Below are 26,554 nucleotides of genomic sequence, written 5' to 3' on the forward strand. Positions count from 1 at the left end.
GCTGGTAACTGTCATAGGGCTTGAGTGAGTCTGTCTAAGAACTTGGAGGGAGCTTTTGAAAATTGACTACTTTACGAGCTGCGTTTTTCAGACCTGCTATTAAGCAGCAGGCGAAGATATCTCGAGAGCGGAGATGGATGGCAGTGGGGGACTGAAGGGTTCTGGCTCAGTCTGTGGGGGAGAAACAGGTGATGGGGGCAAAGACGGAGGAGGCTCCTGGGACTTAGAGGGGTGTGAAAGGCTCAGGCTTGATCTGCAGGGGGGTGAGGTGGGGGAGGAGATGGTGGTGGAGGAAGGGGGAGGGGCTGTTGTAGGAGAGGAGGGGGAGGGGAGTGAACGGGAGGCTTCTGCGGGGGAGACGGCTTGCAGGCTAGGAGAACTTGGGGGGAGGCGGGGGGAGGAGGCGGAAAGCTTCGGTATAGGGAATCTCCTTCCATTTTTTCAGGCGCTGGCAGTAGTTAAAGAGATCGCGAGTGATGTTAGGATCAAGAGCTCCCCCTGCGGGCCATTGGTTGTGATTGTCTAGGGGGTGTGTCGGCCAATCTTGGGAGCAGTATTTACGGAGAAGTTTTGGTTTTATATCAGGCGTCAGGGAGAGGGTGGCTAGATGCTTGAGCAGGCATTCAAGAGGTGAGCTTCCAGGGAGGGATGAGGAGGCTCCCATGGCTAAAGGACAGAGAAGGGGACAAACAGGGGAAGACGAACGGAGACCCTCGGACTGGGAGCAGACGGCAAGGAGACAAAGGGCGTCCCCGATGATCCTTGGGGGTCTGCGGAAACTCGTATACGAGTCGGTTTCTTAGGAAGTGTGGGTCGTCACCCAGACCTCTCTAAGAAGGCAGAGTGTCAGAATCACAAGGAACCTAGTACTAGGAATTTTCGGCGGAAGGAATTTTCTGCGGAAGGAATTTTCGGCAGAAGGAACGGAAGGTGGGGGGGAAAGGGAGCGTTCTCATCTGCAAAGGAGTCACCTCGTTTATGGCTGTTGGAGGAGGGGCCTGGGGGTCCGCCACAGCCATGAAGGCCTAAGGCGAGGAGAGTTCTCTCCTCGTCCCCGAGCATCAGGGCCTTGCCGGACGCTCATGGTCAATGGCACTGCGATAGCTCGGGGAAGAGTGGCCCACTCCGGGGGAAAACTTACCCAAAGGCTAAAGAGGAGCGGTGAGTGTGAGGAGCCAGCACCGGAAAAAGAGGACAAGGGCAAGCTGCTGCTGGTGTCGGGGGAAGACGGGTCCCAGTTGGGGTGTCCCGTCTCCCGGGTTTCAGCACCAATGAAAGGAAAGGAGTGACACACAGCAGCAATTCACCGGAGAATTCCGCTTTATTAGGGAAAGGTGCTGGGTTATATAGGAAGGGGCATGGGGTGATTGTGGTGTCACTTCTACGGGGCTGGTGGTTATTGGCTAGGTGCTGGGATTAGGGGGGCAAGGGGTGATTGGGGTTCAGGTGGTGCCGGTGGGAACCGGGGACCTGGAAGAGAAGCAGGAATTTCACCATCTTATGGGTGGGGGCCCTTCAGTTTCCCCCACACAGAAGTCTGGAGGGTTGTCATCTTTATCTCTTCTCTCTCCCTTTCCCTGCCCTACCCCTGCATCAGATCATTCTCCATATGCCACCAATTCTCCCTTCATATCCTCTCCCCTATGTATGCTGCCTTCTGCTCTAATTCCACTGTGTCTGCTCAATGACTGAGTCATTCTGGCAGCCTTCCAGCATGGTGCCGTATTGTCTCTCCACCCTCTTCAATCTATACCTGCATTGATTTGCATGGAGGGCCAGGATCCTGGCTACTAAGTGGGAACAGAGGTCAAGGAGGTGAGTATGGGTTGCAGTTGAGGAAGGGCACCTGCGGTGAGAGCCACAGACACAGGATTAAGTGACAAGTCCTAGGGAGGGGGCTCAGGATCTGCCAAAGTCAGATTTAGAACCAGTTGAAAAGTGGGGTATGCTTAAAGCCAGGGCCATTGGTGAGATTGGAAGCCATGAACCACACCAGGCACCGAGGACCACAGATTCATTCTTTTTTGGAGCTACTTAGATGGAGAAGAGAGCCAAGTTGCCAGGCAAAAGGAGACATACAGGACCAGCAACCAAGAAGCAGTTCCAGCCAGATATCTTCTTCAAGAGCACAGTAACCCCTTGCACTCCTGGGAGAGAGCACTGCTAGTGCTTACATCTGGAGCCCCTTTTCTCAGGTACCTCCTCCAAGTGACCTGCTCCCTTTGCCCCATCTCTACCCAGCAGAGCAGGTACAGAAAGTAGCACCAGCTTTGTAGCCGGACAGACCCAGGGTTGAATCCACATATTAGTCCTAAGGCTGTAGGTAAATTGGTGAGCTTTTCTGGCCTCAGCTTCCTTAGGAGTAGTGACAACTATCTCCAGGAGACACTGTGAGAAAGAAATGAAAGTATACCTAGCATGTGCCTGAGGTTTAAGGGGGATCAGTAAACAGCTCTTCATCCAACAAATATTTATTAAGAACCTGCTGTGAGCTGAGCATCATACTAGTTGCCTGGGATCCTATGGTGAGCAGAACTAATCTACAGAGGAAGACTAACATTAATTAATAACCGTGAAAATAATTGTAAATAACAGACATGGAAGGGCTATGAGGGCTGAGAAAGCACATACTTGGGAGATTTGACCTATTTTGAGATATCAGGAAAAGCCATCTTTGATGCGGCTCAAAAGCCACCTTCTTGAGAAGCCTACTCTGATCACCCCCAACTGGAAATGGCCCTATTGGTGTGTGACTTCTCAGCAGGAAGCATCACACCTGTAAATGAAACTTACCCTATTGTGTCTAGTTGCACAACTAGTGGTATGCATATCCTGCCTCCTCCACCACATTGTCAGCTCTTTGTGGGCAAACAGCAGGCCACCCACATCTCTGAATGCTAATCAAAGGATCTGTTAAAGTCTATGACTCTAACAAATAAGTGAAATTAGTTTCCAGAAAGCTACCACAATTTAACAGAACTTGAAGCTTAATTTATGCCTTTTGTGGGCCAAGTTCCTATTGATTTCCAAGTCATTTGCTTCAACATAATAGGTGATGCCCAAGTAAACAATAATTTGGCTTCTTATAGAATGTATAATATCCGTACCTCAAATAGTGTGACACCCCTAAACTCCTGCTGAATGATCCCAGACCTGAGCCTGATTCACCTATTAACCAGCGATACACAGACAAGAAAAACTGAGACTAGTAGAATTCCATTTGCCAAATCTTTAATCCCTAAATTTTACGATTAGAATCTGTTTTTTATCTAGCAAAAAAAATGGAGTACCAGAAAAACCTCTATGTGCAGAAACATTCATTTCTGGCAGGTGTTGAATATTAAATCTGACCCTGCAGTTGAACTCTGGAAAGCTACTCAGATAAGCTATTTTAACCATATAATGATACCAGGAGATTAAATTCCACCTTAACTCTGGGAAGGTATTTTTCTATTTTTCAGCATGAAGTTCTGCCCTCCTGTTTTTCAGCATGAAGTTCTGCCCACCTGTCTGTATGTGCTTTGATTGTAACAACTACAATTACTCTTGGCAACAATGACAGCTATAAAAAATGTAAAAGCCAAAAGAATCAGAGGAAACATTTTGCTATTCAATTTAAACATTCAATTTTCACTTAATATCTCACCTAAATTCATTTTATTTTGGTATCCTTGAATTTTTTTTAACATCCTTAGTGCCAAAAGAAGGCAAGATCTGTAAATCCAAACAAATGTATAAACAAACGATCCCAGCCCTCTTAAGTAATTTGCCAAATAGAAACAAACCATCTGTATGGGAAAACCCATCAAATAAGAATATGCAGTGTGGGACAATGAGAGGAAGGATTTCCGTCCTTGACCCTATTTTTGGTTACTCCAAATCAAAATCTAGGGAACATTGTAAGCTGTAGGATGGGTAAACATGAAGAGTAAGCATTCTCTCGCTGCTTTTCATGAGTTACATCAGCTTTTTTTCCATGACTCATAATGGCTTCCTGAAAAACCTTGTCTCATGGGTAAAATAAGTGCTCGTGAGCTTGTTTTCATCAACCGGACAGCTTTCCTACTGTTTCCTGTTATGCATCCTCAGCTGGACCCATGTATTTACCAGTTAACTCATTCCCAAAATAAAATTATGGGTGTTCTTCTTCAAAAGGGTTCAGTCCAAATTTTCCAGAAGAATTCAGAAAGATATTCTGAAGATTAAAAAAAAAAAAAAAGGCAAATATTATTCACACAAAAGTTTTCATTATTTCTTGAAAAGAATTAGTGGAAAACAATTTAAAAACCATTTATTAAAACTATGTCTTATAAGAATACCCAGACCTTCCTAACATCATTATGAGTTCTTTCTGATCCTGTGTTATGCAGGGGAACTTCTGTTATATCTCTAAAAAGACAGTGTGGTTAATGGTAATAACCTTCTCAGCCTGAGACCCAGAAAATCTAGACTATCCTCTAAGCCTCTGCCACTACCATATGTTTGGGTTATTTCCCACGTCTATAAAATGAAAACATAAGTGTTAGTGCAAGTTTCACTTGGTTATAACATTCCATGATTCTAGTACAGAGACATAGAACTTGGGACTTAATCATTCACTCAACAGATACTTATTGAACATCTATTAAATGCTTGTCAACATGCCCTCTAAATAAGGGGTCTCCCCATTATGATTCCCCTTCCTCTGTGAATACCTCTATCTTATTACCTGACACTCTACTGGAATTAGGGGTTCCATAATCCAGTTCCTCCACTGACTGCATGTTATTTTTGCCAGTGAGTAGCAGAATTCTGGCACACAGTAGGTGCTCAAAAAGAATTTGATGAATGAACAAAGGGGATTTCTTATGCAAGGTTGAGAATCCCAGAACAAGGACCAGAAATGAGACGCATGAAGCATAATATCCAGTAATATGTCATTAGAACAATTACCTGACAACATTAATCTCCCTGGCACTTTGTTGCCAGTTTGCTATATTGAGCCGCTTATGCTGGATCCTGTTGGTTGCCTCTCCAGATCTGCTCTCCACCCGACCTGGTACCCTGGGAGGCCACTGTACAAGGAAGGACAGTCTGACTCCAGTGTCCATTGGCTCTGGCTGGGTTTGGCCACTGGGAAGTGTCAGCCCACCGGGGAGAGGGAGGACAACCAAGTTGAAATATTTATTCTCTCTTCAGGGACCACAGATTGTTGTGTCCCTTGACCAAAAATTACAGCTCCTGTCAGGCCGCCATCCCCACAGAGTCCATGGGGTGTCTGGGGCAGGGGGGTCTGCCTCTGTCTGTGTCTCTCTGGGTTCCTTGCCCCTTTTTTCTTAGGAACAGTAGCAGTGTCCCATTTGGGCACATCCTAGCCTAATAAACCCTTGATCAAATTCTGCTCAAAATTATTCAATTTGTGTATAACTACTGGTTTCCTGCTAGTATCTTGACCAACTACCCAAGTATTATGAAGAGAAAATGATCTAGCCTATCACCACTAAGCACAGTATGAGGATACTAAGAAATGCCAGTGTCCCTCTTCTTCCCTGTTATAATTTCATACCCCTGAAATGGCTACCAATAGTGCCTTTGACATAATAGCTACTTAATAAATATTTGTTGAATTAATGAAAAGAATTTCAAAGATAGTTCTAACACAGTTTTTTATCCAAATACATGGAAATCAATGCACATTAATCAGATCATCAGATGTTGGATTTCAAGAAGTATTTAATTTTGGTAATTGAGGTCTGTGGGCAGTCCCGCCTCATAAATATCCATTCTCTCTTTTCTCATGCTCCAAATAAATAACAATTGGCCTACTGGAATTATGACTCAACCCCAGAAAAATTTTATTTCATGTTGTCTAATTCATATGAACTGCTTTGCAGGCTCATCACTTTCTTTCTCCTGCATACATCCAGATAGATATGCAGTTTGAGGTAAACTACACCTCCTTGGATATCTATTCGTGTTTATAATAATAAAGTCATATCATCAATAAAACTGAGTCATCACTCACCATGTATATTGATCTTGCTGGTGCACCGTGGAAGCAACTTCTAGTTCTGGTATTGGAGGAAGCCTTTCCTTGACCTGAGTCAAGGGCAGCCTGTGTGTGGTCTCTGTTATTTAAGAAGGAGAGCAGTTCTACTCTACATGTAGTCAATAGCAAGGCAAAAACAAACAACGTTTTCTAATGTAGTAAGAGACCCATGCCCTCAGTCTAGAAAAAAGGTTTTCACCAGTCACTACACATCCTGCCTACAACTCCTTTCTCTCAACTCTGTTTCCTTCCTTTCATTCCTTCTCTTCCTTCACTTCCTGGACACAAGACCTGAAGCACAATTAAGGAGAAGCAACATAGAGAAAAAAATTTAATGTCAAGTAGCAAGAAAAGAATTTTTGTTTGGAAACTGACCGCAAAGATTTTCTTCTCTCATATTTGATTGAAATATGTCCCTAAAGAGAATATTAATGATATCTTTGATTTCAGGGACAAATTTTACCAAGAAGTAAAGGTACAAATTAGATGCAACCTAATTGGTCCCATTCTAGCACTATGTGACTTTATCAATTTCTTCTGTTATCTTCAACTGACTTCAAGGTAGGAGATGTAAACTTCATGTCCATGGCCTATGGTATCTTTTTTCATTCCACTGGGATCTGGGGTCCTGCTTTTCTAGTTTTTGTACTGAAACTTGAGTTCCACATAATCTATGTAGTGTGAGCTTCACAAATGTCCCTGCTTTTTATACAAGGCCCTGAACATGGATGGAAATGAGGTGACCTTTAATTTAAAGAGAAGTTTGGGTAGTTGCTACTTAAGAACAGAAATCAAAAAGGAGGATTCAAGCATAATCAGGAATATAACACTTCCTGTCCATGAAGATGTTTAAACACTGGCAGAGGTTACCAAAATAGAAATACTGTCAAACCTTCCCTCAGAATTTTTTTTCTTTTAATTAGAAAAAATTTTAGCAAGAAAAATTAATTTTTTCGATTTAATTTTCTAAATGTTCTGAAAATTGAAAGAATTTTATTCTTTTAATTAGAAAAAAATTGGTAAGAGAAATACATTTTTTCAATTTAATTTTCTGAATAAGGTATACATTCTAACAGTTAAAAAAATTTTAAACTATGAAGGAATATTCAGCAAAATGTCTCCCTCTTATCCCATATCCCAGATGACTACTGCCCACTGTATCTCATAGTTCTTTCCCTTCTTCTCTTCCTCTGCCACAACCAAGGTTGTTTTTTGTGTACTGATAGAGAGATGGGTAGATAAATAGACGATGAGAGATAAATAGATCAATAGATAATAGATGGATAGATTATACATAAATTTATACATTATATATGTATATGTTATTTTGTCCTTCTTTACACAGTTGGTAGCATGCTATACATGTATATAAATTGATAATACAGCTTAGAGATCTTTCCATCAGTGAGAGCTTCCTCATTCCTGTTTACAATTTCCTGGTATTCCATAGTATGGATGTATATCATGTCTTTAAACAGCCTCCTATTTAGATTGTGTCTGATCTTTTGACACTGCAAATACACTAACAAGAAACGTTGTACATATGTCATTTCTCTTCTATATCGTAAGTCTTAAGGATAAATTCCTAGAAATAGAGTTACTGGCTCAAAGGGCTTATATATTTGTAACTTTGATAGTTATTGTCAAATTACCTATCATAAAAGTTGTACCTATTTAAGTCTCTCAATTTACCTTAGTAGAGTATGAGAGGGCCTCTTGCCTCTTGCCATGGAGTGTGATGTCAAACCTCTGGATTTTGGCCAATCCGATAGCTGCCAATGGCTTTTCAGTGCAGCTTAAATTTGCACTTCCACCTAAATATAAGCTCCATGAGAGTAGAGGTCTTTATTTATTTGGTTCACTGCTGTGTCTCCAGTAGCCAAAGGCCAATATTACTGACACATAGTAGACAATGAAAAAAATATTTTTTGTAAGAAATATTCTGAGTGAGACTGAACAACCTTTCATATGTTTAAGAGTCATTTGTATCTCCTTTTCTGTGAACAGTCCATTCTTTTCCTTTACCCATTTGCCTACTGAGTTATGGCCTTTTCTTCACCAGTAATTAGAAATTCCTTATTATTAGAAGAAAAGGCAGCTTATCTGTGATGAACTGTGAATAACTTTTCCCTAATGGTGTTTACTGTGTACATGGTCTACATTTTGCTTTTCATGTGGTCAAGAATTTACGACTTTTAACTGAGTTTTGTGTCGTGATTAGAAATGCCTACTTTGTGTTTATAAATTAATTCTACCATTGTTTCTTCTCTTACTTTTACGGTTTCATGTTTACATTAAATCACTTACCCATTTGAAATTTACACTAGTATTAGTGTGAGCTCTGAATTAAATTATTTTTCCTAGATGGTTATTTATTCAGTGGGCCCAACACCATAAATTCAGTAATCCTTTTTCCTACTGATTTGATACACCATTTTCATCATTTACTAAAATCCTGAACTTTTAAATTTTTATCTAGTTATGTACCAGTACCATAGTGGAATGGATATCTCCCTTCTTTTTTCTTCTATGTCAATTGTTTACTGTCTGTCATTGACCGTTCATTTTTCATTAGGATATTAAAATGAACTTGTTTATTTGTTGATTTATGAAGAATTGGCATTTGTATACATCTTCCTATTCAAGAATATGCTATACCATTCCTTTTTTTCAAGTCATTTTTATGTCTAAGGGGCATTTTTCTAGTTTTCTTCTGAAAGACCTTGCACATTTCTTATTTATTCCTAGATATTGTGTCTTTTATACTTGTTTTAAATGCAGTGTATCTAACTAGTTGTTTAAATATATGAATGCTATTTTTTAATATTAATTTTGTACGCTGTCACTTACTGAATTTTTATATTAAAAAATTTTTTTTATTAGGGAATTATCTTAAATTTTCCAAGTACGTATCATGTCATCTGCAAAATAAGTGATCATTTACCTATTTCTTCCAATTTGTAAATCTTGCATTTCTGTCTCTTACCTAATTGTGTTGACTGGTACTTCTAGGACAATGGGAGGTAAAGTAGCAACAGTGGAGTCCTTGAAAATTTCTGGTGTTAGCTAGGCATACTTTTAGAGTTTCCCTGTTGAGCAAGATTCTAGGTTATTGTTTGAGACAGATATATTTTATCATGTTAAGGAAGTAACTATTTATCTTATTTTTATTAAGAGTCGTTATGAAGAATTGGCATTGTATTTTGTCAAATACATTTGATTCCCACTGAGCAACAGAAACTTGCAAGGTGTCTTCTTCACTTTGTTCCTGATGATTTTCATATCAAAGACAAGGCACATCTCCCATGGTCACGGCTCATCTATTTTTTCTTTACATCTACTAATATGATAAAGGATATTAAAAGATCCAGTGCTGAATTGTTCCTGTATTCCTAGAATAAGCCCCTCTTGATCATAATAGAAGTATATGTACATGGGTATACATACATTTTTTTAAGCGTATTACTAGATCCTTTTGTTAACACTTTTTTAGGATTCTTGTTTCAGATACAGTTTTTCTTAGGTTTGAATGTTATTAATATTGATTTCATAAATGTAATTTGAATCATCCTTTTTTTTACTGTAGTCTATAAAAGTTTAAATGACATTGGAAGTATCTATTTTCCAGAGATTAGCAAATATTCCTCCCGTGAGCTGCTTTTCCTGTTACTTTTTGAGGGATAACTGACAAATTTTCTATTTCTTCTATGCTAATGGATGAAACTTGATATTTGGAGACAGTTGTTTTTAAATGTTAAAATATCAAAAGAGCCTATTCATGAAACTAAATAATTATCAAAAAAATTAACAGAGATTTTTTGGTTGGAAAGCCAAGCTGCTTATCATGTGCTTATTCATTCAGTTTCCTGATGTTTTATAGTATGGTGTAACCATAGTTTACTATAGAAAGCCGTATCTGTCAACATGATGGCTAGTCAAAATAACTGTACAAAATAACTGTACAAAGTGGTACACTGTCTTCTGTTACTCTGAGCATTCAAAGTAATGCAACATATACTAACAGGAAAACTTACAAAAAATTGATAAGGTATAATGTATGTTATTTTTAAATTTCTTCAGCATAGCTAAAACAGGGCAAATGTTTTCCTACTCCTACACTGGGAAACAAGAATTTCTTCCAAATAATGGTAATTCACCAACACCAGTGAAGGCAACAGAAGCAGTCAGAAATGCTTTAAAAATTCATACAAGTCTTTTCATGAATTTGTCAAATCTCTGAACCAAACATTTCTTTGACTTTTTTCAGAACCTCAGAAGAGCCGAAAAAAGTAAAAAGAACCTCAGTCTGAGTTTTGACCTGACTGAATCTATGAACAAAAAGAATTTACAGCAGTAGAAATTTTGATTAAAAATAAAACTCCATGCTTTATGTTCTTGAATAAAGCCCCTATCACAACATTCATGACAATGTCCTGGTTGCCCTCTGGTATTTCTTTTTCTTCTCTTTTATTATTTTTTTTAAGATTTCTGTCACTTTTCAAAAGTGCTTTATACCTATGACATCCAGTAGCTAACCTCAATTCAACCTGCCAAAGAAATTTTTGATTCCCACTGAGCAACAGAAACTTGCAAGGTGTTTTCTTCACTTTGTTCCTGATGATTTTCACGTCAAAGACAAGGCACATCTTCCATGGTCACGGCTCATCTAAAACTTCCTCATCCTAGCCAGGCTGTCCTGGCTGCTAAGGGAATTTGCCCATCAGTCTTTTATATTCTGATCTCCAAAACTACTTGTTCAGCTAAATTTTACTGTTATTAAATTGGAAGACCAAAACAGCTAAAAACAAAACAAAACAAATAAAACAGGGTTAGGTGTGTGGATAAAGTGAAGGTTCCTATGGCCAGGATTCTCACCTGGCCCTGGTTGGCTAGCTCACTACACATGTGTGGGCAATAAGTTGCTATTGACTCTATATAAAGAGCCCCACCCAGTGCTCTGGTGGCACGGTGGTATGGCTGCACAGCTGCAGGAGAGCAGAGACTGGAGTGGTGGCGGCACCAAGGACAGAGACTGGGACAGCTGCAGGGGCAGAGAAACCCAGAGGCAGAGACCAGCTTGCTGCATGCAGACTCACTCTGAGTGGACGGGTTTCTAGTGATTGACCTGCCACCATGGGAATAAAGTTAAGTGTAAACCCTTTCACCCCAAGAATGTTCTACTGTCATTTCTTTGGTCACACTGAATCCATAGTGAACTTGCCCGGGGGCTGAAACCCTCAGGCAAGACAGGTGTCCACACTCTATATGACCCTCTGTGACCTCTACTTCCACAATAGTGAATTCATCCAATTTTGCTTGTAATTGCTTATTTACCTGCCTCCTTATGGACAAAGATTGTATTTTATGTATGGTTATAGAACCATCCTTGGAGCATGACGTATAGTAGATACTCAATAAATGTGTGGACTGACCAAAAGAGTGAATTTAACTTCTCTATGCCTCATTTTGCTTAATAAAAGGGCGTAGGTACAGCAGTATAAAAAGTCAGCTCTGGACTGCCACGTAGAAATTTGAGGGTAAGGAAAATAAGATGACTCTCTGAGAGCTAAGCAATAAAACCAACTCATAATCAGAGTAGAAACATACAAAGTTGTCTTCAGAAATGATTCCCAGGCCAAGGCAGTTAAGTGTTAAAAGCGTTGTGTTAAATGAGTCAATCAGGCTACTCTTAAATTGGGGAAGAAGGCCTATCAAGCTAAGTTGGCAAAATAATCCACTTGAAGACCTACAGACAAACCTGCCTGTGATTTGCTCCCCACCAGGTTCTGCCTGAGCGAGAGCACGTGTTTGCATCAGAGTTCGGGACTGTACTTTTCTCGGTTGTGTAACTGTGTGAATTAATGTGGGCCTCCCTGTGGTGTGAGCTGGATCACAAAGTGGATCCTTCCTGACACAGTGCCCTTCCCAGAGGCTAAGCCCACAGGCCTGAGGAAAAGCAGCAGACCAGGTAAATTCACCCCCGTATGGCCCTGTGTGGCCTGTGGGCAGAGAAGCCAGGCAGCCTCTGGGGGCAGGGCTCAGTCCTCCCCCACACATTCCGGTTAAACAACTCTGAGTGGACGGGATTCTAGTGATTGACCTGCCACCATGATTGTGTGAATTCTGAGCAACAGAAACTTGCAAGGTGTTTTCTTCACTTTGTTCCTGATGATTTTCACGTCAAAGACAAGGCACGTAAAACAGGGCAAATGTTTTCCTACTCCTACACTGGGAAACAAGAATTTCTTCCAAATAATGGTAATTCACCAACACCAGTAAAGGCAACAGAAGCAGTCAGAAATGCAGTGGGTGCTGACTCCTGAACTGCTGAGATCTTTTCCCTGTGACTTTGGCGAAGCTGGTGTGGCTGCCTTGAAGCTAAAAGGAGGAAAATAATGGTAAGAGTAAAGGGGGTGATAAAGGTATATATTCTCTGATGCAGTTTGAAAATCAGAAAGCTCTACCAAGTGCAGGACAGAATATTTTTTTACCAGCATCTTTTTAAGTGCCCTCAAGAGGCCTGCCCAGGATTTAGTAGGATGGGGCTGATGTGCTCAGCAGGGGAGGGCTACGGCGAGCTAACCTTGGAAATGATGACCTCAGTGTTTTATCCTCTCCTACATATTTCAGGGGGTTTAAGCATGACGACTCTTAGTGAAAACAATGACAATAAGTGTCTAAACTATTACCCACGGAGTGCTTGGTTTCCTCATAAGAGTTTCTTAATTTGAGTTAATCTCACAGATTATTGTAGTGAAGACAGATGTGGACATTTTCAGATGGTTTGGTGATTCTACTCCATTCTGTAATCTGTCACCAAAAAACCTTCCTGTCTTACCTACTTTTTCCTATTGCTCTAGGATGCAGAACTTCAGTATTGCCTTGCATCTTTCTGACCTCTTCAGCACATAAAAACATTGGTACTTTTGTGCAAGCCCAAGATAACTAGTAGCCATTTAGGGCCATTAGAACCAATTACGGTAGCTTAAAATAGATTTCCACTAGTCAAGAGCCAACTCCCTACTATGTTTGAAGCTCCATCTGTTACCATGAACAGTGACCCTAAAACTACTCAGCTGTTCCAAATCTGGCCAGTGAGAAAATTAAATGAGGATGGGAAAATAAAAGACTGCAAAATTATCTAGAATTAACAATGAAAAAGAAAAGAACTCTTTGAACAGTTGGCAAAATTCTGAGCCACTAACTCAGTTCCCAATTCCTTCACACTGTCAGTACCCTTAGCACTCTGAGACAGGAAACTGCTGAAGTGTTTAGCCACTCACCTTTTCATTATTTTAGATAGGCGTTATCAAAAATTGTAATTTAGAGAAGGGAAAGTAATTGGAAGGTCTTTGTAAGACAGCAGCAGGCAATGTGGAGTTATTATTCATTTGACAAATATTTATTGTACCTACTGTGTGCCCTTCTATGCCCTCTATGACCTGGAGAAGAGTATTATCTGATACTGTCCCTGAGCTCAAAGAGCTAACTGGCTCATGGGAGACACAGTAATCAAATAGTAACACAATAATGTAAAATAGCAGCAGTGATAATTGTCACAGTTTTGCCTCATAATTTGTGGTGTTATGAGGGTGTGTGATAAGGGTAATTAACCTAGTCTAGGAGGTCCAATCTGACTTCCCTAAGGAAGTGTTTGTTAAGCCAAGATCAGAAGGGCAGGGTTGGAGTTAACTAGACAAAGGCAAGGTGGGAAGGAAGGCCCGGTGTTTCAGGCAGGGAGAGTGTGCACAAAGATGAAGAAGATGTTTATCCGCATGTTTTATCATTAGACCTAGCACAAATGGCTGTCACATAAAGGCACTCAGCGAATGAGCAGAATAAATCCTCATGTTCTGCTTATAGATTCTTCACACTTAAGAATTTCTTCCTACATTTATAGCCACCCTCTGCATTTTAATCTTTTCTCTAACCAAGCAGATGGCTGTAACCTTAACTGTTTTATGAACCCAAATCTGTATTTTAAGAGTCATAAATATTACAGTTAAGCAAGTAAAAATTAAGTTTTCATGTTATCTTGCTTGGTTGCTGGACATCTGACACCAGTAATTTATCTTCTCTTCAGCAGGAAATTGAAACTGCTTAGTCTTTTATTATACTGGCCTGGCCATAAACACGTTGCAAATTACAATTTTATATCGCCATTAGTTTTATGTTGGGGTAATACAAATTACCGGGTCATCCACTTGCTTTTGGCATTTAGCAATTCTCTTTCACAATAAAATTCCACTTTCTTTGCTTTATAGTCCCTAAGAACCCACAAGGAGTATTCAGGGGTGGTGGCGCCCTCCAAGGCATTCTCACCAGACCATTCCTGCTGTGTGACTTTGGCTGTATTTTTGGCTGCCTGGTCTCCCTCAACTCCTATTTACTTTCCAAGCTCAGATTGCCTAACATTCCAGTTGCTCCTTTGGGTTACCTACTGGTTTTCCTGTAAGTTTCTTTTCTGTCAAGTTAGCCAAGTTGGTTTCTATTGTTTGCATCCAATGACTCAGGCCCTAGTCCTCTGCTCCTGCCCCTGGCCTTCGTCTCCCACCATGGCCAATTCTGTAAGCACCGTTTCTACAAATACATTTCAAAGTTACTTTTGCATAGTTCTCTTCCCCAAGATGGTCAGTGTTTTTCATTATTCTTTGATAGCCTTGGCAATTCCTTAGAGTGCGTTATAAATTCTTTAACAAAGTGGAATTATGTTCTCTCTGATCACTCTTTCTCTCTTTGATTGTTTTCACCTTTCCCAACCCCTAAGATTCATTTCTTGCTCTTCTAATCTTTTTTACTCTGTACTCATTTTCCTTTAGGGTTTGTGTGATTTAATAAGCTTTTATTGTGCATGGACTGTGTGCCAGATATTATGCTAGGGACAAGGATCCAAAGATGAATAAGAAAGAGTCATCACCTGTGTGAAGAAAATAGTTGAATGAATAAAATGTAAAGTAGGTTAATGTCAAGACAGGCAGCATAAGCCATCACATTTCTCAAAGCAAGGAAGAAAGTACTAGAGACATATAAAGGTTAGGATTTGATTCATTACCACATCTCTTTCTATAGCAAGGAGGCTCATTTATTTTATCAGCATTTGCTGTGCCCCAGGTACATGCCAGGCACTGTGCAGGACCAAGGTCTTAATAATCTCTCCTTAGCTCGCTCTTTGTGAGGGTGTGTGCCTATCTATAGCTCTGTGGGTACGTGTGTAACAAATACTTTGTAATACACAAACAACTGGAGAGACATTCTAGAATGTACAGTCTAAGACAACAGTTAGCTGCTCTGCTCAGTGTGACTGTGATCAATGCTCTCTTTGAACGACTATTTTTTTTTAACTCCCATTACTGCTTCTCCAGAGAACCATCTGGCCCCTTTATCCCTACATTCTCACTGCTGCCTATAATCCATCGTTACAAAGAGGGGCCGTAAAAGTAGCCCTCGAGGGAGACATTATTTCCTTTCCATTTCTCTCTCAGGAAGAGTAACTTATAATGGGAGGGGGGACAATTGCATTTAGGTTAAAGGATTATCAATAACAAAGAAGAATCTGCTTCTTCCCCCCTTTAATATGCTAAGCTTCAAAAGGACTCTTGGTTTTAAAAAAAGGCCATCACACACCTTGGCTCACTCTGAACATTAATATTATATACCTGGTAATAAAGCCAGAGGAATTTTAGTGAGTGCTATTAAAGGGAAAGAATGGCTGAGATGGGTTCTTCTGGTGAATGAAAATCACAGGCTCGTAAATACAACTTGTGAGGTTGGTCTTGTGGTAGCTAGTACTTTAAATTTGTGATTCCCCTGATTATATGGGTTGACAAGGGGGACTTTTGGCTTTTCCTCAGACAAGGCCACAGTGCTCAAAATTATGACCTAAAAAGAGAAAGGACCAGGATTCCTAAGGCAACTGAAAAGCACAGCAGAACTAAAATAAAACGTGTCTGGTGTATCAATGTTAGGCATGGGTACTAAATAAGAGGGGAAAACAGGGAAATGCCACTTTCTCCCTTTAAAAATTAATTTTGCCATTTGAAACACTTGTGAATTTTTATTTTATTAATCAAGCAAAACTGTCACTGACTGCACAGAATTTCCATCAGCTTTCCCCACAAATAGCTGGTGTCAAATGATTACTTAGTTAATGATTATTATTAACCACAGGTGAATAATTTTACTGCTAACACTGAGAGTAGAAAGTCTACATTTGTTCTTAATGGAGCTTTTTAGGTGCACCCAATCCACTTTCCCCCGAGCTAGGGGTCTGAGTACCTGCTCACTTAAACAGTTCAGAAAAGCCTCTGGAGCATAGCTCCTGATGTGCTGCTCAGGTCTCCATGTGGTTACAGGTGCAGCGGTGGGGGGCTCAGGGTTTGTTCGGTTTCCTTTCATTTGTGAGAACGGTTTAGACAGCACACTGGAATCTTCCTTATCTAAACTTCTCAAAGTACAAAGGAGCCTTCTCACTGGCTGAGCACAAGGAGCTGCAGGGAAGTCTACTCGTAATTATGGGGTTTTCAGAGTCAAGGTCATGATTTTCGCTGACGAAAAAGGACTTACCTACGTCACTTTCCCCCTCTTTTTCTTTTTAATACGCTTTGACAGCTTGAATTCAGAAGGCAGCTTCACAATTAGGAGATGGAACCACAGCATCTGTGCTAACAGCCTCCTTAGCTGCTCTAATTAGGACTCCCTTATTCCATTTCATTTTTCGGGAGAGGACGGGGGACTTTTTAATTGGGGCTATTAGAAGTTCCCTTTACCCAGTGACAGACACCCTTTGCTAAGTAAAGGCTCCCGCAAAGCCATGCCCACTCTGCAATTACTTCTTGCAGTTCTGAGGAATAATGGTATCTTGTCTCGTTTAAAAATAAATCTGAGGCTTAGTCCTTACTGCTTTCTCTCCTCTGCCTACTCATATGAATTTCTTCTTGCCAATTAAGAAAACTTTCCATTATTTAAGGAGGTAGTTTTGATCCTAACTGTCCCCAGATAATAAGACATATCAAACCAGATTTTATTTGCCCACAGCTCCTTTCTTCCAGATACAAGGCTAATTTAAATGAGCTCAGCTCATTCCATCTGGAGTTCACTCTACAGTGAAATGCTGAAGCTTTGGAATTTCCTGAGCAGGGCTCCCTTTGCCTGTCGCAAGAACTCACCTGAAATAACCCGTATGTTCAATGCTCGCAGTTTCTCAGAATCACTTCCTTTTAAGAGAACAGATGTAGGTTTGTATTTATGACCTATTCCAAGAAAAGAAATGAAATATTTAGATGATATACAAGCACATTCTTAGTTCTATCCCCCATGTTCGCTCAAAGGATTACCAAAGAAAATGGGCCATTCACAGCAGGGCCTGGAGTAAAAAGACATGAAGAGCTTTCCTTATTAGCACATTTTCCATGGACAAATACAGATGCTTTCTGAAACCGGTGGCTTCTCCACTACCGTAATGCCATTATGCCATCTCCTCTAATGTAAAGCACCAGCTTATATGTACAGAATATGATGTTATTTATATTACTGTCTATATTACTATATATACAAAGATATATGCAGAATATTGAATATACACCTAGTATTTAATAATATTGAATGGGCTAAATGGTGTGACATTTTTCATAATTTTATATGCTTGGGTTAATAAGGCAAGCCTTTGAAAGTCACTAAGCCTGTCGTTTGGATAGATGTTCTTAAAGAACTTAGTGTCATTCCCCACCATGGGTCCCTTTCTAGACATTTTTTCTCTCTGGCATCTGTCTCTCCTTCTTAACATGTAATGATATGGAAAAATAAGATTAAGAAACTCAAAACTGTGAGCTATTTGCAAATAATGCACATTTATTTAAAATAATATAACTTTCAAAACTAGAAAGACCTGAGTCTTAATTCTGACATTTTATTAGTTGTATAACTTTAAACAAAGCATTTAACTTCTCTAAGGCCTTGGGTTTCTGTTTTTGTTTTTGTTTTTCACCTATAAAGTGAACATAATAGCACATATCCTGTTACATACTTTGAGAATCTAGTAAAATGCTTGTAAATGCTCTGAAAATGGTTATTCTACAAATACACAATATTGATGATGGTATTAGCCAATAGATTGAGGGTCTTATATATTTAGGTATCAGTGACAAGGCTTGATGTGAAACTGCTCTCAGAAATACCAGCAACAAATACTTAGCCAAAGGGATTAATAGCATCTTCAGTCAAACCTGGAGGCAACCATTTGTTCTACCTACCAAAATGCCTAACACAGCCTTGCCAAGTAAAGAACATAAGAGTCTTAGGAAATAATGCAACCACCGTAATCCCACTGTCCTTTATTGAGAACTACTGTGCACTAGACACTGTGTTAAATTCTTACATAATCTCTTTATTTCAATCCTTACATCAATCCTGTGTGGTAATGGTGATTATTCTCATTTTAGAGAGGAGAAAAGGGTCACTCAGATACGGTAAGTAACTTGCTCAAAGTCACATAAGTAGTAAGTGGAAGTACTAGGGTTCTAACCTGTCTGTCTCCAAAGCCCATTCTCATAATGATACATTTTAGACCATCTTTAAGAAAACACCTGCTCATATTATAAAGCATCCATTAGTTTACTACACCATAGTTTATAGTCAATGTCCATCCTGATAGGTGAATTCCTGTGTTATACTAGTTAGATACTTTTAATATCATCCCTCCTGTCCTGATTTCCAATTATACATTTTAGCTCTGCCCAGCCTAAAATCTACTGCCACCCTCACGCTTACTACAGATTGATTCCCGCTCACACTCATCACCTAAAGCCATTCCACTGAATATCTTCAACTCTGAAATTCTCTGTCACCATTCTCTATTCTTCTACCTCTCTTCTGCCCTCACGTCCACTAGGCTCCTGTTCACCCTCTGGTCCATCGGCTCCTGCTGATATATCCAGTCTTTCTTCCCCTCCCATTCAATTGTCTGGGTAGAAGTAAGAACACATGAAGGTCTTTGAATGCTGGTACTATGTCTTACTTATGCTTATATTCCTTGGGTTACGTGGAATAGCGCCGTATATACAGAAGATGCTCAATAATGATAAATGGAACTTTCCCAAATGATAGGCTTATTACTCAGTACTTACTTTGCCACATCTGCACTCTTCTGTGACCTTCAAGCAGTTTGTGGATAACAAGGATGAGTGAAAATATAAAAACGAATAGTACTAAAACATACCAAATGATCTTAATGGAACAAGTGAAATCTGCAAAGAAAAAAATATTGTAAAAATACAATGAAATGATGTAACAGATGGCTATACAGTGGAATAGCTGGGTTCTATTCAATATTCTGCCCTTAACTGAAAAGCTGAATATATAACCATCACTGTTACGGGGTCACTTGCTCTCCTGAATTCCTTCCTGAGGTACTAAATGAGGGTATTAGATGAGGAAACTTGACCAGGTGGCTTCCAGGGATCTGTTTAGTTCCAAAATTCTAGGATTAATTTCATTTACAGGATATCAGTTTCATTATCATTGTTATCACTAGGTTAAGACCAGAACAGGCAGGGTCCCAGAGTCAGAGCCATTTGTAATTAGCAAATTTGGCCCTGGACCATGCAGCCAAAAATTGTTTCTTTAAGTTAACAAAGACACAGTGAATATAAGAAAGATGGAGAAGAAAGGGAAACACAGACAAAGAGGAAGGGCTGGGCTGAGGCATATAAGAGGCCAGAGCAGATGAATAATGAGACCCCGCTTTCTACCGGGGCTCTCATGGCAATGATCAGACCAAGTACACACATTAATTAAACATACAGTTATCCTAGCCTAAATTTAATAAGGACACAGGTAAAAACTTGTTTATATAAATGACAGGCAACATGGAAAGTATAGTCACCATCCAGCAATAGCTTAGCTTTTTGGTCCCATAAATACACACTGGCCAGAAGACCTAGGAATCAGTGACTTAGAGTTGCATTTTTCACATCCAAAAAACAACTGCCTACTGACTTTCTAAGGCCCCTATGTACCCTATTCCTTGCACACAAAACACAGCTAGTGCTTATTCAACTTAGAAGGATATGTAACTTGTTTATAGCCTTGGACAACTTCCCTTAGGGGTTCATGATTCGGATATCTCCCTCCATGGGCAGATGTACATTAATTAGGCACCCAACATTTATATAGAGAAGAGGCTGAATGGCAAAAAGGTAAGATTTGACTGGAATGGCAGCACTCAGCCTCCCCAATATCACTCCCTGCTATTTAGCCACCAAACTTGCATTCCTCACTCAGCAAATAAAAGCATACAGTTAACTGGAATGGAAGATTTACAGTGCTAGCAAAAGCCAAGGTGGGCCCAATGATCAAGCTGTCACTGGGCTGATCAAGCTATAAAAAAAGAATCATGCATTCACCAACTTTATATTACACTAGTGCAATGTACACAGTTGAGGCCAGGTCAACCAGTACACGCACCAAAGCACCAGTCTGAATGGAAAAGAGTGTGTCTCCCCTTATCCCATGCTACCCACCTACCCCCATCCCTGTAGCCATCTTGGAAAGGAACAAGGAAATGGACAGGAATCTGAGAAAACCTAATTTGCTAGCTTGGACTAAATTTACTTTCATACCCTTGTATTGGCTAGGGCTTTTAGGGGAGATTAAATAGTCTTTGCACAGCAGAGTAAAATATGAATAAAATTTTAATCTTCTACACATGGCAAATGGAGAGACTTTTTCCAGGATATAAGACTACATATCTGTACACTACTGTTATCTTTCTGAAGTATGGACCCAAAAAAGTTGTTAACAACCACTGCACTTTGACTGGAATCTATAGATTTTTTTCATTAACACAAAAGTTAATTCTCTTAAAATTATAACTATGTAAATGCTTTATGTTTCCTTTATGTTTTAAAAAACATAAAAAGCAATTAGATGGATGCATAAGTATACATTGAAATAAATACAAGTTTTAATATCTATAACCCCAAACTCTGTCTTTCAAATATCAATATAGTCACCTTCTCAATGCATCCTTTCCAAAACCTACCTTTCAACCACACTCCTGAACCACAGGGAACTGATTCCTCTGTTCAGATCCTCTCAGATCTCATCAGACTCTCAGATCCTCTCCCGTGCCCCACATACATTCACACACCTTGAAATGCCCCCTAACTGCAGAGGCTGTAGAGTCCTGGGCAAACTAGCTCGCAGGAGGAATTTCTTTGAAGTCCTATTTTCCTTTAAAAATGCATACATATCATATATTTGTGTTTGCTTTAAAATAAATAGGATATTTAAAAAAATAATTACCTCTAAAAAGTAAAGCTTTAAAAAAAGCATATAAGGCTATCTGAAAGGCTTCCATACATCTGGAATATCAAAACACACAGCAAATTACCCCAGCACCTGTCACCCTAAGGCACTTGTTTTATATTCATCTGTTTTTTTGTATCCCCAATGCCTGGCACTCTGCTTGGCATACTGTAGGTACACATGAAATGGCTAGAACATAAAATGCTCTTCAAAAGTAGACTTTATGGGTGAAGTAGGGGCACACTGCTCAGTAGGAAGGCTCAAGTATGGTCATTCAGAATAGGGTGCCTAGGAAGTTAATCAGCCTTAAACAGAATTAAGATATATGTAAGTTTTATCTTTCAGGCTCCTCCTAACTTTCCTTCGTTCAGTGATCCAAAGTGCCTAGCTTGCACCCTACCTCTGTTTTGGGCTTTACATTGAATATCACATTTAATCCCAGCGTAGTTCTCAGCTCTAGGAGAGGACATGTTAAATCAATTCCAAATAAGATTTTAATAGCCTGTTGCAATGTACATGGATATTTACATTTAAAAAGAAATCTATCTTTTAAAGCCCAAGTGTGGCCACATTACTTCAAGTACATCTAATAGGCATGTCCACAAGTTATTCTGGGACAAAGGGTGTTTCTAATGCTCCTCACATAACAACCCATAGATGCCTCCTTTGCCTCTGGGTAGAGCTAGGTGCCATAAAAAGGAAATTCTGAGCAAAAAATAAACAGATTAAAGGATTAACATTCTTCCCAGTCATATTATTTCATTAGTAAAATTCAACTATTTGACTTTTAGTGAAGCTAATAATGTGATAGCTTTTATTTAACTTTGTATCTGATTCTATTTTCCCTCGTATTTCCTTAAAAACTTACTTTTTTTATCGAGGTACAAAGAAATGTGCGTACAATTATTCAGGTATTCCATAATTCCACAAGTATGGTTTATAAACTTTTCCTTGACTGGATCGTCCTCTGTGATTGCTGACTTTCTCATGTGGGTTTTTAGATTACAGGTAATTTTATATTCCTCCAAGTGGTCAACTATAGGAGCTACAGTGAAGTTAAAATGTTGACAAGGTGAATAAAAATCATTTGCCTTCACTTCCGTTGGTCCTTTCATGATAAGAGCTAGAAAGAGATTTTTTAAGTGTTATTTGCAAAACAGTAATACATAGTAAGAAAACACATACAATTCAGAACTAAATCTCCTTCCTCCTCTACAAAACAAGCAGAAATAAGAAGTTATCCGTACTAAAAATAATGGTTAAAGTGCTTACATTTTTTTAAGGTTATGAAAAACAGGTGACCACAGGATTGAATCAAAATTGGAGCATCTCAAGAAAATACAGATATTTCCCTGATGGCTGTAGGACAGTTTGTATTCCAAATGTTGCAATAACATTTCCATCCCACATTGCACTAGTATGCTAAGCCTGCCATAACAAAGTACCGTAAGCTGGGTGGCTTCAACGGAAATGTCCTGTCTCATAGTTCTATAGGTGAGAAGTTTGAGATTGGAGTTTGAGTTGCTTCCTTCTGAGGGCTGAGGGAAGGATCAGTTCCATGCCCCTCTCCTATCTTCTGGCAGTTTGCCTACACTCTTTGGCATTCTTGGCTTACAGAAGCTTCACTCTGATCTCTGCCTTCACCTTCACATGGTGCTCTTCCTGTGTGCCTGCCTGTGTCCAAATTTCCCCTTGGGATGAGGACACTAATCATTTTGGAGTAGGGTCTACTCTGATGACCTCATCCCAGCTTAATTAGTTATCTCTACAACAACCTTATTCCCAAATAATGTCACATTCCCAGATCCTGGGGGTTAGGACTTCAATATAATTCAACCCATAACACATGTGTTAACCTAAACCTCTGCCACTCCCTGATAAGTGGGTAGAGTCTAATGCCTTTCCCCTTAAATCTTCATGGGAGGGTTTATGACGTGCTTGTAGCCAACCAAATGCAGATTAAAAGTGACACTGCATAAGGAAGCCAGAAAAGGTGAAGCAATTTCCCCCTTGTCCTTTGGAACTTGAACAATAGAGCCTTGAGCCACTGTGTAACAGTCTAGCATTATGGCTACCATGCTGTGAGGAAGCCCAGACTAGCCCAAGTGGAAAGATCACAAAGAGAAACTCTAAGACTCTGTGAAAAGAAATAGCCACCTGCCTCCAGCTGCACCAGCCCCCTCTGCTTTAGCTCCAGGCACTGTCTGACTCCAACAGTATGAAGTGCTTCACCCCGAAATGCCCAGTGATGCCCATTCTGAATCCCTGACCCACAGAAAGAAGAAAGAAAAGAAACAAAAGAAAGGAAAGAAAGAGAGAAACAAAGAAGAAAGAAAGAGAGAAAAAGAAAGGAAGAGGAAAGAGAAGAGAGAAAAGAAAAAAAGGGGGCTGCTGTTGTTTTAAGCCACTGAATTCGGGCATGATTAGTTACCCAGCCAAGGCAAGTGGGATAACTTTTCAATGCACTGTTTTACTTTTTTAGGAGGCAGAGAAGTAGCATCTGGGAGCTACTAACCCTTCAAACACTTCTAATTCTCTGTCACCATAAAGGTATATCCCCAGTTTGCTCTCTGGTGAATTTGACCAGAACCCTGCAATAGTTACAATACTAGTTGAATAAGAACTTAGAAAGAGTTATGTCTATTGTACTTCCCCCAAAGTCATTGCCAGGAAATCTTGTTCCCACTCTGGAAGAATGGGGAAAATGCCAAACAGAATGGTACAGGAAGCAATCTCACTGAATAGGTATGAGCAATAAATCTGATGCTTCCGCTTGAGGCCACCAGTATATTTTATGACTATACATGAATTCTTTAACTTCTCAATGATCCAAATTGATTTGACTTAATTAAATCATAATATTGGTCTCCTAGCAAGGTTCAGTTAGACATTACAGATAATACATAGTTATTCTTTTATTCATTCATTTAGCGAATATTTATTAAGTGCCTAATGTCAGACCTTATGCTAAGATCTGGAAATACAGTAGTGAACAAAGTCCCTACCCAGGCTCACTAGATAGTCAGACAAGTAAAAAGACAATTTATATACAGTGGATAAATGTTAGGCAGAGTAGGTAAAAAAATGTATCAAGGATTCAATGACTCCTTGGGGAATCGATGTTTGATTTTACCATGAAAAGCTACACGCTCACTTAGAATATTTTTAATTCAGTTTTAAAAATCCAATACCTTTGAAGAGAACATACCAAGTAATCTTTTAATTCAAACATAGTGAATTATGGTGGCATTTTGATGTGTTTTAAGAGAAGATACTTGTTTTCAATAAACCAAAGTAAAACCAAGAACAAGGCATATTCCAATTTCTGCAAGTCACTCATCAAGAGGGACCCCACTGTATTCCAGTGCCACTGAATTTAGAATTGGAATATAGTATTGATGCTTTTTAACAGCATAAGGGAATTTATCCTTAATAAATTTTATTCTCACTTTCCCTCTGCATTTACCTTTTGATGCTGGTTCCTGAGAAATAAAATCCATGTTTCCTTTGAACTCACAAGCCAAACATGAAGAGCATATTTTAAATTCATTTTTGATGTCTTGGCAAATCCTGGTGAAGTTTTGAAAGTGGGAATGATTTAGAAAGAATCCCATAATAGTCTGTGTTTCCCTTATTGGTTGCAGAAAAGTCACAAAAGAAAAATTTAAAGAGGAGAGTGAATAGGTGAAATCAGGTTGTAAACACATTTCCAGACATGATGACTCCAGCTTGCTTCCTGTAAGGAAAAAAATATTTCTTTACTCTGAAATTTGAGTTTTTATCATTCAAATAAAAACACAATAAGCTTCCAGTTTCTCTTAGGCAAATTCAGTACATTTCAGCTTCTCAGTGAAAAGACTTTGTTTTAAATGAATTATCATCCACTCCATTTAAATACTTTTATTTAAGATTTGTCAACATTCTCTATTAATTTTCATAGAAGAGACATCCTTGTAGAAAAGTTCTTGGAAACCCTAGCATTTTAACCATTCTCTTTTTTGGTAAAGTGTTAATGAACAAACTTGGGTTCCTCTGAATCCATCTTTTTCCAAATAGAGTTTCAATTGCATGAAACTGAACAGAGAATGGAAAACCTGAACAGCACCTCTGTATTAGTTTCCAGGGGCTGCTGTAACAAATTACTACAACCTGGTGGCTTAAAACAAGAGAAATTTATTCTCTTACAGTTTTGGAGACCAGAAATTCAACACCAGTTTTAATAGTATGAATTCTAGGTGTCCACAGGACCGCACTCCCCCCAGCAGCTCTAAGAATCTGTTCTTTGCCCCTCTTCCTACTTTTGGTAACTGCTGTCAATTCCTTGGCTGTGGCCAGGGTACTCCAGCCTCTGCCTCCATGGTCACACTGACTTCTCCGGGTCTCTCTTCTGCTCTTCTTCCTGTGTCAAATCTCTCTCTGCCTCTCCCTTATAAGGACACTTGTAATTGGATTTATCCCCCACCTGGATAATGCAAGATAATCCCCCCTGTTTCAAGATTTAATTTACTTGCATCTGTAGAGATCCTTTTCACTTATTAACATTTTCAGGCTCCAGGGATTAGCACCTGATATCTTTGGGTGGCCGTGATTCAATTCACCTGAACCTCCAAAGATGAAATTAACCAGGGCAACATCGTAATTTTTATTTTTGTCTAAAGACAAACATCAGATATGGAAATGATGGTGTAATAGAAAGCACTTAGTTCAAAACAAAAGATGGAGACTCTAGTGCTGTATCCATCATTACCCAAGATACTTAAACAACTTAATTAATCTCTGTGAGTCTTGTTTTCTCACCAGCAAAAAGGAGATAATAATTCTAGATCTTGCTTACCTCATGAGGTTATAGTAGCATCAAGCAGTACAATACATATGAAAACACTTTTGAAATTTTTAAAGATGTATATTATTTAAAATGCAAACCCATATTCCAAAGTAAACATAAAAAATTCATCCTTCATTTAAGATAGGATTATCTGTGATTTCATTCATACAAGTAATTTAAGCTCATTATATAAAAATTGGGAATCCTTATTTAGCATTAATGATCAACTAAGGACTAGGTAACTTCTCTTTCAGATATTCCCAGTTTGACAGTCATTTGCTAGTTTGAGAAAATAACTGACATGCTCAATTCCACCTTTATGGAGCTTTCTTTACCATTTCTCATATAATCATGGCAAAATTAATTTTTTTAATTTTCTAAATAATTTTAAATAATAA

The 26,554-nt window shown here is 39.3% G+C and overlaps 1 protein-coding gene across 2 annotated transcripts in view; it reads right to left on the reverse strand.

Moving 5' to 3' along the window:
* Positions 1-1,514: 1,514 nt before the first annotated feature.
* TMEM156 (transmembrane protein 156) overlaps positions 1,515-26,554 on the reverse strand; it is a 33,782-nt gene continuing 8,742 nt past the window's right edge. The window contains exons 2-7 of one of the 2 annotated variants that reach the window (XM_036908482.2): positions 24,798-25,067; positions 22,200-22,454; positions 19,150-19,269; positions 17,194-17,277; positions 6,005-6,107; positions 1,515-4,195 (exon numbers count right to left, since the gene is read on the reverse strand). In XM_036908482.2, coding sequence (XP_036764377.2) covers position 4,195; positions 6,005-6,107; positions 17,194-17,277; positions 19,150-19,269; positions 22,200-22,454; positions 24,798-25,067 — 833 coding nt within the window. In that variant the 3' untranslated portion in view covers positions 1,515-4,194. The remainder of the gene's footprint in view (positions 4,196-6,004; positions 6,108-17,193; positions 17,278-19,149; positions 19,270-22,199; positions 22,455-24,797; positions 25,068-26,554) is intronic. The other variant, XM_036908485.2, reaches the window with a different exon arrangement.

This window comes from Manis pentadactyla, chromosome 5 (assembly GCF_030020395.1).
Source record: "Manis pentadactyla isolate mManPen7 chromosome 5, mManPen7.hap1, whole genome shotgun sequence".
NCBI lineage: Eukaryota > Metazoa > Chordata > Mammalia > Pholidota > Manidae > Manis > Manis pentadactyla.